Source organism: Anoplophora glabripennis, unplaced genomic scaffold, assembly GCF_000390285.2.
Source record: "Anoplophora glabripennis isolate ALB-LARVAE unplaced genomic scaffold, Agla_2.0 scaffold628, whole genome shotgun sequence".
Taxonomy (NCBI): domain Eukaryota; kingdom Metazoa; phylum Arthropoda; class Insecta; order Coleoptera; family Cerambycidae; genus Anoplophora; species Anoplophora glabripennis.
In genome coordinates, this window is record NW_019416744.1 from 15,845 (window position 1) to 36,402 (window position 20,558).

The window sequence follows — 20,558 nt, forward strand, 5'->3', positions numbered from 1 at the left end:
ATATGCTACAACACACAGTGTGCACTATTTCTTTCACTGTTGATATTCCCAAGCGAAAACTATAATGCAGATCTGTAAATGTACAGCCACTGACCAGATATCTGAAAAAAAATACATATCAACATAAATAGTGAGGCACCCAATAATTTTGTCAAATTTTAACTTGAGTTTTCAACCGACTGGAATAAGCATCGGAACATTCGATAACTAGATATTTGGGCACATTATCATAAGGGTACATTGGTTTTACCTAATTTAGTTGGTATTAAAAAAGGGTCTTCTATACAAGTCTGCAAATTTTTTAAACATTCAGGGGACCCCAAATTGGATACATTGATTTTGTATCTCTTATATCTTCGCTAGTATTTTTGAATCATTAAGTCATTACATGGGCATATATTCACCCCTTTCAAAAATATTGCAGTTTGAGTACATTTTCTGTGCTGTAAGTATGCCTAAGGCAGGCAGTTAGCCATTTAGTTAGTAGCTATCTTCATGGGGTTGAGTTGACAGTTCCGATTTCCCGATGATTCTTTGGTTGTTATTTGTTATTCATGTTCGAATGTTCGATATTAGTTTTTCTTTAGGACTGGAAATAAATACCAGAACAGCTAAAAGTATTTTATTCTTATTCCGAACCCTAACATAACATTTTCCACTAGTCTTTTTTAATAGGACATTTCCGTTTGAACAAAATATTTTTAGCAATGATTGCTAAACCTATACGAGAAGCAGTCAACATTACAATCTCATAAGAAACGTATGGGGTGCATTATTTTCCGAAACGAAACTGTAGTTTGACTGGTCCTGGTATATAAGGTTTAGCAATTATTGCTTTGATTAAAATTAAGAAGATACGAATTTATCCAAAACATGTTTTATTCAAACGTAAATGTCCTCAACAAATCTTTGGTAGAAAATGCATTCGAACTGCAGTATTTTTGAAACTAGTGTATATTTTGTTATGCAGCTTACTTACGACAAATTTTTCAAAAACGTCTAGAAATATTGACTTAATGATTCTAGAATACCACTGAGGATAACCACAAAATCACTATGTTCAATTTGGGGTCACCGTCTGAATGTTTTAAAAAATGCAGACTTGTATACAAGCCCTGTATAATAAAAACTAAAATGGGTAAAATCGAAATTCTCTTATAGGAATATGCCCAAAAAAACTACTTATCATATGTTGCAATGCTTATTTAAATTAGTTGAAAACTGTAGTAATAAAAATAGATCATTTTAAAAACATATTTTAAGTGCGCTATACGCTTTCTTGTGTGAAAACACAGTGTTGTTTTGAATAAAGTCTCATAGTTTTTAAATATGAAAATTTTATAACATTATTTTTTAATATTCAAACAATGCATTTTATTACAGCCAAATCAATCCAGAAGAAGTGGACGCATTTTCGGGATGCGTGGATGAAAAATTGTAAAAAAGAAAAAGATTTCAAGAAATCCGGAAGCGGCGCAAAATCGTTTAAAAAATATATATACCACAACCAAATGTTATTTTTGCAAAAAGTTATCGAAATGAGAAACACCCAATCAAGTTTAATGAGTGAAGATATTAGAGCTGCTACAGACAATGAGGAGGGGGACGGAAACAACGAGACACAGGCTACAAATCTAACGGAAAAAAGGAATGTGAGTCAGTCTTGTTTACCCCCAAGCAAAACTTCCGATGGTGCTTCAAAAACCAATAAAAAAAGAAAATTGAATAGCTTTGAAGAACAGATTATACAGGAATTTAAAGAAAAGCCGGAAGAAAATCGCCATATGTCTTTTTTTAAAGGAATATTACCTTCCATTAATCAGTTTACAGAGGATCAAACAATGGATTTTCAGCTTGGAGTTTTATCTCTTATTAAAGACATTAAAAAAGGATTTACATCACAAAATAAACCTCCAAATAGTAGCTTTTCAACCCTACCTGGATCTTTTCGACAAGGTAATTACTATGGAAATCTCAATCCACCAAGATATTATACAAATAATTCCTCGGACACTTCTGACAGATCTGAACGGTATATCCAGTCACCACCATNAATTTTTTTAACATATTGTGCCGCCAAAAGTTAAGCCCACGTTTTTTTTTATTCGCGTAGATAAATTTTCATTTCTAGTGATATTTGAAAGCCAAAAAGCCAAAAATCTCCGTGGATATACGGTTCACCCAAATAAGGCTTTTTGAAACAGATAACGTCTGGACTATAATGTAAGTTTTCTATGTATATAATAGAGTTTAACCACAGCATAATATGTAAATCTGCAGTTGTACTCCGTTGTTGACACTTTGATCTATTTTAGCCGTTTTTGGTGTCTTTGGATGGAGAAGCGCTGATCTGAGCCTCAGTAATATTTTTTTTACTTATGAGGGAAAGCCTATTAAAACAGATAAGAATCGTGATAAACATATAATTTAAAAATACAAAAATTCTTAATATTAATGCTTGCAAATATATTTTATATTTAAGTATAATATATATGCCTACAATCTTTTATTATTTTACATATTAACTACTGCATGTTATTTACTAAATTAAAAAGTATAGTTGTGGGTTCATATTTTTGCAGACTAAAAGCATTATAAATAGGATGATCTGTATATAATTCCAAGATAACCTCTGTTGTGCCGAAAATACGGTCAGAAATGCTTCTTTGTGAAAACTGTTACACAAATGCATTGTGTGAATCATTAGAAAATATCTTATTTTTCGTACTTATCGCAAATATCAGTAAAATACTTTTAATATCACGTATACCTATATTTTTTTAAATATAAATATAGCTATAGATTGCATATTTATTTATGTCCTTTAGAGAATATATCGCCGCATTTCACCGTTTCCACTCACTCCGAATTTAATCGAAAACCGTAAAATTTTTAAGTACGTCTCTGTTTATTACAGTTTATGAATTGTGAGGGTCTTTACAGATCGAAAACGATGCGCAGTCTACTATGCGCATCTTACGATTTCCGCAATTCCGCATATCTGAATTTACTGGTTTACATATGCNTGAATTGTGAGGGTCTTTACAGATCGAAAACGATGCGCAGTCTACTATGCGCATCTTACGATTTCCGCAATTCCGCATATCTGAATTTACTGGTTTACATATGCTGTGGTTCAACAAAACTCGAAGCAAATAATCAAGGATAATGCTTATCTTTTGGTACTTCATCACAATTGATTTTAATGAATTTTTAAATACAGGTTTCGTTTTCTAAAAATCTACTAACTTTTAACAGTTTTAACTAAGACATTTTTTATTCGGTATATGAATGAGCTGTAAACATGATATATTTAAAAAATTTATGGGTGTGGAACATATGTGCAAAAAGGGAAAAACGCCAACGGTAGGTAGGTACATGGAATAAAGTTTATTAGATCTCTTTTTGCTGCATCTTAGACCTTTGATTGAATATTAAGTTAAACAAAAAAATAATTAATAGCGAACTCATATTTATCATGCTGCTTTATCAACTGAATATGTTTTCAGCAGATATGCAGATATGGTCATAATTGACTAAATATAAACGTGTTTTAGAAAAAATTACTATGTCCAAGCAATTTATGAAATATTCTCTTCGGTTTCTGTTTATCGATTTAAATAACTGTCCTGCTAATCTGGAATCAGTTTTACGTAGAAGAAATCACCATTTGGCAGTCGTGGTGAATGGTGACTGTGAAAATGTCACTAATGTGTTAAACGTAGTAAGTATTTTCTTACTTTTAAATAAATTACCTTAAAATTTTAATAATTACTAGATTTGTGAATTCTTTAGATTATTCAAGATAGCAACTATAAAATTAATATAATATTAAGGCACATGATAATATAAAATTATTTTAAAAAATTAGAAGAAAAACGTCACTAAAAATGTTGTCTACCGTTAGCCACTACTTTTTTCCATGTTTTTGGCAGCATTTTAATTCCACGTTGGAAAAATGACATGTCTTTGAGGCCATCCAAAAGTAGACCAATTTTTTGGTATCTTCATAAGAATGGAACGTTGCTCAACCAGGCCATGTATCATCGATCGGCATAAGTGATAATGTATAGGGCGGGGTAGTAGGATTTCCGATTTAAGCAATCGCAGTAGGTTTTCACTAGTTTTTCAACATGTGGCGTTGTAATGCTGCAAAATCACTTTGTCGTGTCTCTGTTCGTATAGATGCCGTTTTTCCTTCAATGCTAGACTCAACCGCATCAGATGTAGTCTCCCGTAATGGTTTTATTCAATTTGACAAATAAACTACACCCAACTGATTTCACCAAAAAATGCAGAGGACCATGGATATTCGGCTTTCCCGACTATGTTAAAGCATGACTCGGAACATACGCTGAACTTCAAGTTTGCTTAGTACTCCTTTCTAGTTACTTACCATCTTAAACTAGCTTGCCACAACTAGCTTGCAGATTTGGTAACGCCATCTGTTGGAAAACAGCGAGAACTTACGGAATATCCCTATGTGAGACATAGACACCTATGTACCTACCTTAATGAGAAATCAAAACTTTGCATATTATGTCTGTATCAATATTAAGTATTCATTAAAGTAACTTTAAGAAAAACTTGTAACTTCTAAGGTCTAGAAAATAACGAAGATAACGGAAAGCATTGGAAATCTTAGAATTTCTCCAGTTTTTTTAAGGATTCGTTGAAATTATTTGATTTCAAATTATGTTCCAAGTAAAAACATCTCCCATTTTATTCGAAAAACGAGTTATTTTCAAGTTATTATTTTAGTTTATCACACAGTTGAATAAACTTGAAATGCGTCTAAACTATTCAATTCACACTTTTTTGTTAAAAATTTCATTTTAAATACAGTGCCACCATCAAAAGTTCAAAAAATTTTTTGTTTACATTTTATTTAGAAACTGTATTTGTTGCAGAAAATTCCTTAAAATATTTTTTTGAAACGAATAAATTATTTTTATAATCAGCTAATTTTATTTTAACAAAATAATAACTAAAAAATGGAAGATCGTTTTTTACGGAAATATAATTAAGAATCCAATAAATTAATCGTATATCCAAAAAACTCATGTAGTGATGTAGAACTGCCTTCAATTAATTAAATTACTAGCCTACATTAATTTACGTAAAATATCTTCACATATAGATAACCTGAAAAAATGTAATACTTTCTGAAAGAACCCCGCACAAAATCATTGGAAAATGGATCCCAGTCGATTCTGCAGAAATTGCAGTATGTTATAGTTTTTAGCTTTCTAATCAAAAGTTGTCATGGGCCCAAAGTGATCCTAGGAATAGTTTCAGAGCTAAAAAGGGGGGAAGTATGTGATTTTGGCTGTAGGCCTGAGTAAGCTTCACGTTTCAAGTTGATAGATTCAAAAACTGAGGCATGTAATGATTTTTGACCAGAGGTACAATGCTTTTGGAATCGCTGAACCTGAATTCGGGGATAGCTTAGCTATCTAAGGTCACCTGGAGATCAGGTAAAAGTCGTTTCAAGGTCAAACTGAAGTAAAGACTTGTATTGAATTTTGACCAGATGTGTATAGGTTTTTGGGCTCGCAGAATCTAAATCTGGAGATAGCGTAACCCTAAAGGTCACCTTCAAGTCAATTCAAGGTAATTTTAAAATCAAACTAAAGAAAAGGCTTGTATTGAATTTCAACCAGTGCGTATTTTTTGGGGGGAGAATGAATTCGGGGATAGCTTAGCCCTACAAGGTCACATTTAGGTCAAGTCAAGATCATTTCAAGATCAAAGTGAAGAAAAGGCCTTTCACGAATGTTAATCTGTAAGTATGTATGCTTTTGAGGTCGCTGAGCCTGAATTCGGGGATATCTTAGCCCTATAAGGTCACCTGGAAATCAAGTCAAGACTATTTTATTTGACTTAATCTCAATTCAAGCCAAGCATGAAACAAATAGAAAGTCGGTCCTAGTCGATTTATCTGAATGTTGAGTATTTTATAATCAACTGATTTTTTACTTGTTCTTGACCATTAATCAAGATCATTGCAAGATCACTGCAGGTCTTGTAGAGTTTTGTACAGGAACCAACATTTCAGTCCAGAAGAATATATCTGTAACACGGTTAATTATATTCTTAATATAATCTGTAAAATTCTACAAGTCTTTTCTTCAGTTTGACCTTAAAACGACCTTTACTTGACCTCCAGGTGACCTTAAATAGCTAAGCTATCCCCGAATTCAGGTTCAGCAATCCCAAAAGCATTGTACCTTCTGGTCAATTCATTATATGCCTCAGTTTTTGAATTCATCAACTTGAAACTTCGTGAAGCTTACTCGGGCCGACATACTTCCCCCTTCTTTATCTCTGAAACTATTCATAGGATCACTTTGGGTCCATGACAACTTTTGATCAGAAAGTCAAAAACTATAACATACTGCAATTTCAGCAAAATCGACTAGGACCAATTTTTCATTGATTTTGTGCGGGGTTATTTGAACATTTTGTATGACAAAGACCAGTAGTTTTAAAGCTTTGATTCATTGAATTTTTTTGGTCAATTACTTACACTAAGAGAGCAAACCCTACACGTTATGATATGGAATTAGATAACACTGTGCATATTAAATAAATAATAATAAATACATTATTGAATAATATCAAAAAGTAATAAAAAATATTACTAATTTCCATAAACATTGTTCAAATTTAGCTTTAGATAAGGAAACTTCCAAGCTTCTTCAGCTGGTATGTAATTATTCTTATTGCTATCTCCAAACACAATAATCTCACAAGGTAAACCAACGTATATTTACAATTAGTTATCAAATTTTAACTTGTTAAATACATATGTGTCCCTAAGTTCAGTGTTATTTGCGACATGACAAAGAATTCATAAATCTGAAGACTTATATTGGTTCTGTCAGCAGACAGTAATAGAAAAATCCAGAATAGTTATACAACTGTATTGTCAATATATCTTCGTTCAATTATTCTTATAAATAGAACGGTCAAAAATGTACTTCTCTGTTTTATAGCAAACAGATAAAAAGTACTTCTATGAAACATTCCACTGGTTAATAGTAGACAATTCTAAAAACGCAATGTTGTTCAAATTAGACAAGGTCAAATTAAATATAAACTCTGAAGTTCATCTGGCTATTTGCGAGAATAGCAGTTGCGTCATTTATGATGTATACAATCCCGCTTCTGAACATGGCGGAAAACTAGTCGCAACGGTACTTGGACATTATAAAACAGACATTGGTTATAAGGCTGAAATGTCCCAAAATAAATATTGGTTAAGAAGAAATATGACTGGAGTAAATTTTAAATCTGCCGTGGTGGTAAAAAATATATAAATATAATTAAAAACTGTGTGTTTTATAACTTTCTTAATTATTTTAGCTTCCACGTTTGGACAAACCCTTAAAGAAATATTTAGAGGATGAAGAAAATAGGCAGATTAATTCTATGCACCGATTTCAGACAGTTTGTGTGAATTATTGCAGGGATTTTTTCAATTTTAGGTAATAGTTTAATTAAGGCATATGTAGGTATAGCGTGTTTTATTGAGGACCGTTGAGGACTAAAAGAAAAGTATCTTCATGAATTTTTAAGATTTAAATAATTTTTCGAAAATCTGGCGAAGGAGCCGGTAATTTCGGTCAAACTTTTATGAAAGGTCACAAATTACTGAACAAATTTTTATGCATTGAAATTTTTATCAAACCAAAAAAAGAACTCTGTTGAGGTCACTGTTTTAACAGGTGTATTTTGATATGATATTTGTTATATCTGTAATTAATTATGTACAGAGCTATTCAAATAATAATATATAATTATCATTTTTGACTATTTTTCCAGGAAAAATTGTTTAAAGACTGTAGTTGAAGGAAATTTTCTTGTGGTCTATAATACATGTATAAAACTATAACTAATATTTGGTGTAGTTCTTTCTATGGGGGAAAGATAAAGTAAACAAAAAAAACAATGTAATAATTTATATGACCAAAAAGAAAGAATATCCAACAAAGTCCATATCATTAATGAAACTTGTTTGCAAAGTATATCATTTGTTTAGAAGAGGATGAAAGTATGTCCATAGGAGTGGTATCTAGGCCAGAATTAGCAAATTACAAACGGATAGGAAGAAATGGGCAGTAAAATCTTTCGAATCACACAAATTGAAAAAAAATCATTTATCTTCAGTAGGGATCTGACTTTCTTGCTTACACTTTTTGATTCTCAATAAAGTTTAGCATTGAGGTACCTCGCCAAAGCTTGGAGATTAATTAAAGTTCCCATTCCCAAACTTGGCAAAATTGGATCTTTGAGATTAATAAGTCTTGTCTCGTATTTAAGAAAAATTGATAGACCTCTATACTAAAAACTTTTATTTACATAGGAATGCCGATAGAAACAGCCCCTCACTGATTGTGGAGAATGCTAAATATATCCTGAAAGCAAAGAGGTCCCTACTTTAGTGGCTTGGGTTAATTAAATTTGTGGTTAAAGAACTATTGTTGTCGAGGGAGGTAAAATATCTTGGAGTAATTTTTGACATCAGGGAGACAGAGAGAGAGAGAAAGACCTCATAATATCATCATACTATCATACGTAAAATCTATAATAACATACCGCTGCTACTGGTTTAGACTAGACTAGTGGACAAATTAACTACGGGGAAAGCTTCTTGCGAAGGAGAAGAAGCCAACACTAAGCAGAAATCCAAGTTCGAGAAGCTGCTCAAGGACCAATTCCCGAAACAAGCCGACTTAAACAAGTCTCGGACCGTCATCAACCTTGCATCCATCCAACTGGATGAAGGCACTACGGAGATACTTGCCAAAGGTCTGAACTTCGCCACAGCCCCCAAGACAATCCCGAAGGAGGAAATTATAAGTTTTCTGGAGATCACTTGCCGACCAGCAGACGTAGCTGAAGAAGTGAGAGCCGACGCAGCACACATTCTACGGACTGCTAAACCTCCCAAACTCAACCTGAACCGGAGGGAGCTTCAAGCCCTTAAAGAGCTTTAGAAGAATGAATCAATAACAATACTGCCTGCCGACAAGGGGAACGCAACAGTCGTACTGAACACCGTTAACTACATCGCCAAGATGGAAAATCTATCGTTGGATCCCATTTACAAGAACATCCGAAACAACACATTGAAGAAAGTTGAGAAGAAAGTAGCCGTTGCAGTCCGATCATCAAACCTACCCAAGGAACTTCACAGGAGTTTGATCCAACCGACTCAAGGACACCTCAGCTGTAATACTTGCTAAAGATTCACAAACCGAATATTCCTCTTCGACCGATAGTGAATGCAGTTGGATTAGCAACACACCCCCTGGCTCGATACGTTGCATAGGAGATAAGAGACATAGTAAGGAGGACAGAGCATCACGTCAAAAGCGCCGGAGACTTTATCGACAGGATTCGAGGAATTGAACTTCAACCAGGAGATATCTTGGTGAGCTTCGATGTTACATCCTTATTTATGAAAGTACCCGTCGACAAAGCCTTGGAGGAGCCGCATCGAAGACTAACGCAGAGAACATGGATGAGAGCCTAATGGATTTGGTAAAAATGTGCATAAAATCGACCTTCCTTACATTCCGGGACCAATTTTACGAACAGACGGAGGTATCAGCAATAGGTTCACCGTTATCTCCAATCCTGGCCAATATATACATGGAAGCCTTTGAAAAGAAAGCCCTGGAATCCACAACGTTGAAGCCTAAGTGCAGGACCGATATGTTGACGACACCTTCATCATCTGGCCCCACGGATGCAACACCGTAGATCACATCAATGGGATCATCCATATATCCAATACTATAGAAGTAGAAAAAAACTCAGCCCCTCCCTTCTTGGATGTTTTGGTTGGGGGAGGAAACTAGATGGCACTTTAGGACATCGAGTATATAGGAAGCCAACTCACACAGACAGACATCTGAATGAAGAGTTCCAGCACCAACCAGCCCAGAAACAGGGGATCATAAATACCTTGATTCATCGAGAGGGGATAATCAGCGAGACAAGACATTTGGCCGAGGAACTAGGTTTAGCAAGCGGTATTCTAAAGGTAAAGGGATTACCTTTTAAGTAAAGGTAAAGGAATTACTTTTTTTATAAATTAAGTGGTCCAAAAAATATTTAAAACCAAACATTTGTGTATTTCAGTCTAAAACTTTAATAAATTATCCAACATTTAATGTATACTTTAATAAAAATATTTTTTTAAATGTACATGAACGAAAACGGACAAATTAATTTGATATAACACTGTTAGAAACTAAATTTAAAAACACTCTTCGAGTGCCAATCACTCAAGATATAATAGGTCAAATAAATTTTACCAAAATGGAAATTGAAGATTTTTTAATCTCCTTTCTGAAAAAAATTGTATTTTTAACAGTCAGATGAGTAAAAATAGTGGCATTCGAAAAAGTCGAAAAAAAAATGAAAAAACCGAGGTTTAAACGTTCCCTGAGAGTAGCCTAATAATTCGAGCGCATTTTCGATATTTTTCCCTAAAAGGTAATCCCTTTACCTTTAGAATACTGCTTGCTAAACCTTTTTATCTTTTTTCTATTCAGAGATCTATGATTTTGACACTAAAGTAGTTCCAATCGTTCATAGTGCGACGTATCTACCTTACGTGAAAGATTGTACAGATAAAATCGGTTTTTTGAAGAAGAGGAATATCAACACAGTATTCAGCACTATAAAGAAGGTGGCGGCAGCGTTTCCAAAGACCTGCAACAACGACCAGCCCCAGGGCCCCGGTGTGTACAGTATTTCTTGCTCTGGCGGAAAGGTCTACATAGGACAAACAGGAAGGCACATCAATACGAGGCTAAAGGAACACAAAAGTCACCTCAAAAATAACAACTGGGAAAAATCGGCAGTAGCAGAGCATAGGGCGGACACGGGACACACAGTGAATCTGAGTGAAGCCAACATGGTGGTGAGAGAGAGAATATTTTGGACCCGACTATAAAGAGAAGCATGAGAAATTTACAAAAATCCGAACAATTTCAACAGGGATGGTGGCATGGATCTGCCAGGTATATGGAAGAGAGTCATTCTTGAAAGCAACCCACTGGAACGTCAACAACGCGTACGAAGTCACCCACGAGAACGTCATGGATCAGTGACCACATCAAATATAAATAGTGACAAGATTAGTAGATCACCAGTTTCAGAGTAACGTCTGAAGAAGAGAGCGATATGTCTCTCGAAACATCAAGAATTGTAAATCGACGACGTGGCAACCAGCCCGGATATCATTCAACCAAAATTCAAAGACATTTTCAAGCTCTCGCATGCACACAAATTTAATGTTAATGTTAATTATCATTTCTTGTATTAAAACGTAAATATTGACAATTGGTATCAACCAAATTTTTGTAATAAAATAGAGAGACAATATGTATTTGTTAAATATACCTACAAATGTAGGTAACTATGTATTTAACAAATTATACCATTACTGTATAGAGTTGGTAACGATTGTTTTTCCTATAATGCTCTTTTAGTTTGGAGATTCAGAGAACTAATTCTTGGGGTTACATACAGAGTGACGGCCATTTTGACGGCTTAGTAAGTTTATTGGAAAGAAGAATTGTGGACTTTGGCAGTTCACCGCTGATTTTTAAATTAGACAGGTTGCCTGTTATAGACTACAGTTTTGGGAATTGGATTTTAAGGTACTCATCCCATGTACAATGAAATTGAAAACAACTTACCAAAATCATTTTGTAGATCCACTTTCATATATCGTCGACCAGACGTTGTTGCTGAGTATTATGAAATTTTCTTACGACCTCTGTCGAAATGGGTTTGGATATGCGTTCTCATCGCTATGATTGTTATTGTTATTGCTTTAAAAATAGTATTGTCAAATGAATCGTCAATTGGTAATAATGTAGAAAAACTAGATTCTTCTTGGAGTTTCCTTTGGTTGTACACTTTTGGAGCTTTTTGTCAGCAAGGTATGTTTACAATGTGTTGCTACATTTCACCGACAAAATTGTACAGTAATTCTTTTACGAAAAATAAAAAAATGGTTAACAAATACTCAATTTGATGTAGAGTAATAGTTTAATTATTTTTTTAGATATTTTCATTTGGTTTGCACATTTTGTAGCAGATTGGTATTTGATGAATATTAATCAAACAGTTAAAAATCAAAAAGTTGATATATCTAAGGATAAAACAGTGGATTTGCTTTTCCCAAAAGATGGTTAAACAATCTTTGCCATTATGTTCTGACAAAAATACAGGCTGTTACAAATTCGCTTCTCGCTACAGGGATCTCGGAAACAGTAAGAGTTACGAAGTAGCTTAAATGGGGGCAAAGTTGCATAATCAGGGGACCAACATTATGCTTCTAAAAAATCAAGGCTAACATGATTAGTTTTCGAAATATTTGAAAAAAACCGGAAATTTTGGAAATCCGTTTTTGTTTCATTTCAGCCTTATTTGAGGCGACATTGAAAAAAGAAGAACACTTTGTCATAGCAATTTTTTGTCCTTTATCGAATGGCATAATCAATTTTTATATGTAACGTTTCGCCTCTCCAGGACCATCATCAACTTCATTTTTTTAAATACGACCCTGGAATTTTTATTTAATATTTTGCAAGCCTTCACGGCCCCCAATACTGTATTGCTCCAGCTTGAACCAGATTCAGACGCTTTGTCTCGAAAAAATCATCTTCAATGTATTCGTCCCAAATTTATCTAAATTTTTTATTTAGATTTCTACGTTTATTGATTTATCAAAGTGTCGTTAAACCCTGTGAAATCCACCTAGTCATTTAAACTATTACCATAACACGTTACAATAAAACATTATTATATAATTTTAATCTTCATCACCTGGTCATACATAATAATGTTGCGACAAAATTAAAACATTATTACAATTTTAATTTCATTATGACAAATTAATTCTTAAAAATGCACATGAACAACAAAATGACTCCAAATGAATATTATACTTTAAAGAATTATTACAGTAAATGTTCGAAAACGTTCCCGTTTTGGCAAATGTTGAAAATGAAGATAAGCATAAAATGAGCGGAATTTATTATACCTGTAACCGCAACTGTGAAAGAGCATGTCAGATGTATTTGTATGAATATCCTGAAAAAAATTAGATCGAAATTAGTTTGAATTTTGAGCACTCGAGAAATCTAGAACTAACTATGAGCACGGGATTAAAACTCTAATAATGTTTTATTGTAAAGTGTGATGGAAATAGTTTAAATAACTATCCACCTAGTTAGACAGGGTCTAAGGACACTTAGAGTGTACGATAATTCAAGAAACATAGAAATCTAAAAAAAATAGAATTTGGAACGAATACATTTATGATGAATTTTTCGAGACAAAACCTCTGAATCTGGTTCGGGCTGAGGCAGTACAGTATTGGGGGTCATGAAGGCTTGCAAAAAATGTAATAAAATTTCTAGGGTCATATTTAAAAAAATGAAGTTAATGATGGTCCTAGAGAGAAACGTTACATATAAAAATTGATTATGCCATTCGATAGAGGACAAAAAGTTGCCATGAAAAAGGGTTCTTCTTTTTTCAATATCACCTCAGATAAGGCTGAAATGAAACAAAAACGAATTGCCAAAATTTCGTTTTTTTTTCAAATATTTCGAAAATGGATCATGTTGGCATTGATTTTTCAGAGGCATAATGCTGGTCCCCTGATTATGCAACTTTGCCCCCATTTAAGCTACTTCGTATCTCTTACCGTTTCCGAGGTCCCTGTAGTGAGAAGCGAATTTGTAACAGCCTTTATAATCAATATAATTGATATGAGTTGAGTGCAATAAAATTGCGATCCATTATATTTGTTCAGAAAAGAATTATATTGTTAATTTTAACACCCTATGTCTCAAAAACATTTTTAATTCTTCTATGGATTTTTGAATTTTCGTTGCTAAAATTCAGAATACCTTGTAGATTGATTAGTAGTTGTTTTTTTACCAAATCTTAAATTATTTCCTTATCATTATACAAAAAAAAGTTATGTTCAAATATTGTTTAATTTACACCTGTGAACGGTATACTATAAAGTAGATTTACAGATTTAAGAGAATGACTACTTGTGTCGACCCGAGTTCAATTTCCATCTATCACAAAATTCAGGGCCTGTGCTAGCTGGAAAAATACATTTTGATAGACTCATTATTAACATAGGAAACGGTCATGGTAGTGAAATTGAATTAAATAAACTTTCATATTTATCATACTTATTAAACATGATGGTTCTATTATGAAATTAATTGTAATTAATGTATTATTATGTATTTTTGTTTCATTAATTGTGGCATTAACTTAGTTCTTTTATTATAGACACGATACATATAGTAGGTATATGTATAATTCCTAACAATACTAGCTAAACAAAAATAAATTGTCAAATCTATGAATGTACCTATTTTACAAATTTCAATACTTCCATTTTCGTATTTGTCTAAACCAAACAATCAAAAATCAAAGCAGGATGATATTTGGTACATTATTTTTGCATGTTTTACAAAAATTAATATAAAAAAATGATTAAGGTACATATTTATACTTGTATTGAAATTTTTTTTAGGTGCAACATTTTATCCGAAATTTTTCAGCAGCAGGATACTCTCTATATTCGTCTATCTGTTTTGTATCTTGATCTATCAGTTCTATTCAGCCGGCATCGTTTCGTATTTGCTGATGGATCCGCCTCGAATCATCAATAATTTGGAAGACCTTACCGAGAGTCAGTTGCGTGTTGGAATTGAGGACATTCTGATTGACAGGAATTACTTTGTGGTAAGGACTAAAACTTCTAAAGTGAACTAACATGATTAGGTAATGTTTATAAGTCTATAATTAAGCATAAATATCTACTTCTTTATTTAACTAGATAAATGGGGCAGTTTTATTGACAAGAAAATTTTAATAATTATATATAGTATGTTTCGGAAATAAGTGTATATATTTAGGAATTATTCAAGACAGTTTTTCGAAATGTCAATATTATCGAGTTACATTACCCGAGAATTATTATCTTTAATTATGTTTTACTTTCTTTCAGATGAACGATTTTTCTTAAATTGGTACACGTATTTGAGATTTCAATTTCCGATGGTACTAATTAATTATTTGATATTTATAAAACGTATTTATTATAATTTTATAACCATCGCATTATTAAACGTATTTCTATTTTTTTATTAGTACTGAAATTAATTGAGAAGCAAACTTGCAAAACGCGGTTTGTCCAAAATTGTAAATTTTCAGGAATGGCAAAAATCTGGTGCTTGGAAACGATCTTAATGAGTTACGATTTGTTGTAAATAGTCAAGAAAAAATAAATGAGTAATTACTAGATTTGCAGACTCCAGTCGAAAATAACTTTATTATTTAAAAAAAAGAGGTGGACAAAATGCTATTTGCATGTCTCTAGTGGACAAAGAATGTTTTGATTGTCGCTCAAACAGATTTTTGGGTATAATAATCTAAAAAAGTCAAACAAAAACATGTTCTCAATAAACAGTACCTTTATTTTTATTTTTTATAAACTTTAAGTAAAATTAACTTTTCCCATGTCGATATACCCACATTTTTCATTTTCTTCAACAACTGTTTCTTTATCTTCATAGTACTCTGCAAAAATTGGAACCAAACCATTCCAACTCTGGATCATTGTTCCAGTTTTCTCCAGACAACAATTTCACTAATTTATTCAAACAACAACTTTTTTCTTTATCTTATGACCCAGAGGTAGCCCCGGTAAATCTACTTGGTTAAATCGTGAAAGTTGCTATACATATTTTTAGTAATATCTGCATCCAAATTTAGAATACGGCCAAAAATCAAGTAAAACCGGTTCAAGTTTTCCTTTCCTGCTACGTACCTACACTGGTATTTGAACGTAAAGGAGGGAAAATGTATCTCCTTAGAAAGAAACGTAGGGCTTTCCTCTATAAATAAGAAAGTATATGTAGCTAGAAAATTAAGACAAAAATTAAGTTTCATTAAACCAACCCTTGGCACATCCTTTCGGCAGAAGGGTTTATCGGATAATTTTTTTTAAATGTTTTCAGAAGCAAATAAACAGAAAAACTAAAACTGCGTCACAAATAAATAACTTTAAATAACAATACACTAAAGAATTCATTATGGCTTGTGGCTACCAAAACTTAATGTATCGAATCGAAAAATTAATTAGATCTCCTAAATCTTTGGACCTCTAAAAGAGATGTCTTTGAATTTCCACATTTTGATCCATATGCATCAAAGAAGTCTTTATGTTAATAGAGTTTAATACAGAGATATTTTCAGCAAACTACTGATCCAAACGCTATCGCATTATTCGAAAGGAAGATTAAAGGCTCTTCAAACGATTCGGGGTTCTACTCGCCCATTGAGGGTCTGGAGATGGTCAGAGAAGGAGGGTTTGCTTTTCATGTGGAGACAAGCACGGCCTATCCTATAATAGAAGCGACGTTTACCAATGAGCTTATCTGCGAGTTACAAGAGGTGCAAATGTACCGGACGCAACCTATGCACACGAATTTGCAAAAGAACTCGCCTTTCAAAGAGATGCTGAACTATTGGTGGGTGATCCTGCGATTCTTATGATATTGCAAAGATTGAGATATTTATGTTTTCACGACAAACTAAAAATAAAACACCCACACACACAGGTGAATAGATATAACAAAATGTCAGCTGTTCGAAACATATTTTTTTCTTTTAAAACAGTTGGGTTATTTATTTAGCGTGTATCAATTTCTCACGCTAATGCCTGTCCTACCGGCGTGCAAGTGAACAATCCTGTTTTTTTGCCGAGCGACGTTGGGCGCGTATTTCATTGTCGTTTGTGCGTGTGTGAGTTTGACGCTTTTCTTGGTCGAGTGTATGGCACGTGTTTTTATGGCAGTCAGTAACGTTGTGTGTTGTAAGCATAGAGCGTCACAAGGCTTGACCACAGAAATATGTCTAGTGAAAAAGAGGTAGGTTTAATATCACCAAATTAACTAATGTTTTATTTACAGCATGTTTAAATTATCCGAAAATGGAAATATGGATCGACTAAGGAAGCACTGGGATGCTCGAAAACCGACTTGTATCGAATCCGCAAAGAAAACTGTAATCCATGTTAGCCTGAAGGAGTTTTCTTGTGGATTGATATCTTTGCTGTACGGAATATGCTTTGCGCTGCTATTTCTTCTCATGGAAATAGTTATTTACAAACGATATGCTCTTGCCAACATGGTTAAGGTTAAAATTGGGTTAAGACCGTCGTACCCATATATAAACTAGTTAACTAAAGTAGTACTTACACTCACATTAAGCCAGTCGTATACCGAAATCTGTGCCATGCTAAATTTATGAATGTTATGACAGACCTGTGTGCGTTGCTAGAAAATAATAATAGTTTTTCACATTTTATATTCCTATAATGTTCCCAAAATTCTTGAATTTTAAATTATATTGATTTTTTAATTAACAAATAATTTTCTAAAATATGTAATTAACACATCTGTTAAAGTTTAATTCATTATTTGTATAACCTATTGTGTAGTGAATGTGTAGTGAATAAAAATTAAAATACAGTTGTATCTATAATAAAAAAATTTATGTAAAAAATTGTAGATATCTCCTTATTTTCTAAAGAAAATTAAACCTCAATTATACAATAGAAAAGTAGGCAATATTACGTTCATGAACTGAATTTAATTTTCTACACAAGTCAGCGTTAACAGAAGGCGAGGATTATTCTCCTTTACATGGATTATTCATGCGAAAAAATATTTATCGTAAAGCGGGGTTTTTAATAGTTTTACGACGCTAACAATTTTACTGTTAATTCCAATATTCTGTATTTTGAATATGTGAAATTCTCTTCTTTAATCTACGAATTTAGGAATGATATTAACTATTACAGCATTTCGAAGAAATTAATTTTTTTTATTAAAAATTTGTTAAAGTTACCGTGAATAGAGGGTTACTTTACAAACAGCTCTAAAATTGATGTTTTAGCCATCTTACCCACTTTATACAGATGCTTTGCCATACAAAACTGTATTTTAAAAAAGTTTTCAGCGATATGTTTTCAAAATATGTCAACTATTTTGGGAAAATAAACATTTAATTTCTAAACAATTAACGAAAATATAACTGTTTTATTTTACCTCAATTATTTATTTTTATTAGAATGAATTTATTTTTGTCTCATAAATTTTACTGTAAGAAAGTCATCGGAGTAGTCAATTATATAACCAACAAAATGTTTGATCTTCGTATGAAACATAACAACTACATATTTTCCACTTTAGCATGCGATAAATTTTCCTTGTCACTGTTTGTATCCTTTTAAGGGGGCTCCCAAAAGGCTTGTGCGCCTCCTTCGTGACGTCACCCTCAGGAGGAATGTATGGCTCTGAGACCTAAGTTCTCCTCCATAGATGTTGGATGCTAGAGAAGAGTCCACAATCTAATTTTTTAATCTAGATACAGATACACTTCACTTGCTTTTAGTTCAAGAAGGGTTTCAACTAACCCCCGTATATGTTCGAGAGAAGTTCGAGGGTTTCGACTTTCCCTGTACTTATAGTGTTTTGCACTGATTCTATGAATTCTTAGGATTTCTTGAAATGTTTTTTCCTTTGTACAATTTGTATTACAATCGTTTCGGATTTTATCCTATCTTCAGATAATAACATCACAACCCTGGATTATAAAATCTTTTCTTATGTAACAATTAAAATAATTGGTCATTAATATTGTTTAACATATTATGTTAGACATAATTTAATATAATTAATTTTCTTATTTTTCCATTATATTGATAAAACAATATATAGAAATTAACAACGTCAGAATGTGAATTGAAATCAATTTCAATTGTTACATAAGAAAAATTTCATTCATGTCGTTATAGTCAAATTGATGAGCAGTATCATCAACATATTCCTGATAATACTCGTATTCATTGAAATGAGCGGTATCATCTTCATAATTTTCTTGATGGTATTTGATAAAGTGTATTATCGTTTTGATAAACAGTATTATCATTATAGGTTTCGTTAATATGATGTGTCCTTTGTTGGTTAAAATTTGGGTTTCGTTGAATTGCTGTGGGTCTTTGTTGATTAAAATTTGGATTGGGTCTCATTGTTAGAGGTCTAATTTGGGGATTGTTTTGTTGAGGGTTTATTTGTGGTCTTGGATGGAATGCTGAATTTTGATTTTGTTGAAAATGTGGTCATACCATGCTTTGATTTGAAAACCGTGGGTTTGCAAAGTTTGGATTTTGAAAATTTGGACTTGGGGTGAATCTAGTTTGTTGGTTTATGCGGCATTCATTTATTAAATGACCTTGTCTCTTGCAAAACGTCCCCTTATTTTGAGCGTTTACTTGCGGTTTTTCATCTGATATGCGATATTAGGTTTGCGGAATTTTTAAGATTCAAAATATGACAGTTGCAATTCTCTTTTTATTCTGGATATTGCTTGTAACATATCTTGCGCATTACTAGCACGAATGATAGAACCTAATTTTGGATCTAAACCCGTGAGTAAGGTGTTTAATGTCATTGTTTCGATTAAGTTAGATTGAGCTAATTTTTGATCTGCGGTTAATTGTTGTTTTTGAATCGCGGCATGCATTTTTGCATTGTGAGTTTGTAATCTGGAAACAAAATTTAAAGCTGAATCATTTTGATTTTGTGAAATTCCCTGTAAGTCTTATATTAACGAGGTCAAATCTCTAGAATCTCCAAAATATGATTCTAGAAGAATTTTGATTTCTTGCCATGTATTTGGCTTTCTTGAACGGTTGAACAAGGGGACGACGACCAGTGAGGGTGACTTGCATGTTCTGGTGGTGATCTTTGTTTTTGAGTTTCTTTCTTGAGTTTCTTGGGTTTTCTTGTGTTTCTTGATTTTTCTTCGTTGGGATTCGTTTTTCATCAAGGAATTGAAATTCGCCGTTGTCAGTGACGAAAGCCCGTGTTCTGACGACGTGCGAAAGATTTTCATGTATTCATGTATATGATTCGAGATTATACAAAATAATTTCATCGAACATTACTGACGTAAACGTAAAAAGGTCGAGTACATACTCTGGGCAGGCATCCGTCTCCTGCTTAAAGAAGCGCAAATGCGCAGAGTCGACGTTCGGGCGTCCATTCAGGTCAGCTTCCAAAACCATGGTGGCAAATCGCGATCTTGATTTATGGCCTCTACGGAATGTGGAATTTTCCTGGATCGTCTCAAATAATGGAGGACAAGGTGTTGTGCAGATTAGTTCCGAATTTCGTAATGAAATGTTTGGAATTTCCGAATTCAGATCTAATTTTCGACCTCGACACGTAAATCGAACCGTCGGGGTTGAGGGTTGCTACGGTTTGAGGCGCGTGGAACAGTTTTTGGGCGCGGCGATGGGAAAATTGACAAAACATCGGTGGAAAGTTCGCGTTATTTTGACAGTCTCGGGTGGCGGCATTGGTTTGGGGCGATGGCGGCCAAGTCGGATGGAGCATTTTGTGCTGCTTGGAGCGGATTTGAACGCG

The 20,558-nt window shown here is 33.3% G+C and overlaps 1 protein-coding gene across 1 annotated transcript; it reads left to right on the plus strand.

The window, feature by feature from the left end:
- The first annotated feature begins 1,538 nt into the window (after window positions 1-1,538).
- On the plus strand, window positions 1,539-17,443 carry LOC108910868 (glutamate receptor 2-like). Its single transcript, XM_023455383.1, has 10 exons — window positions 1,539-1,652; window positions 1,854-1,956; window positions 3,558-3,724; window positions 6,999-7,307; window positions 7,369-7,490; window positions 11,511-11,681; window positions 11,737-11,966; window positions 14,594-14,805; window positions 16,321-16,595; window positions 17,037-17,443. Exons 1-10 carry the CDS (start codon window positions 1,539-1,541, stop codon window positions 17,302-17,304), a joined length of 1,971 nt encoding a protein of 656 aa, XP_023311151.1. The 3' UTR covers window positions 17,305-17,443.
- The last annotated feature ends 3,115 nt before the right edge of the window (window positions 17,444-20,558 follow it).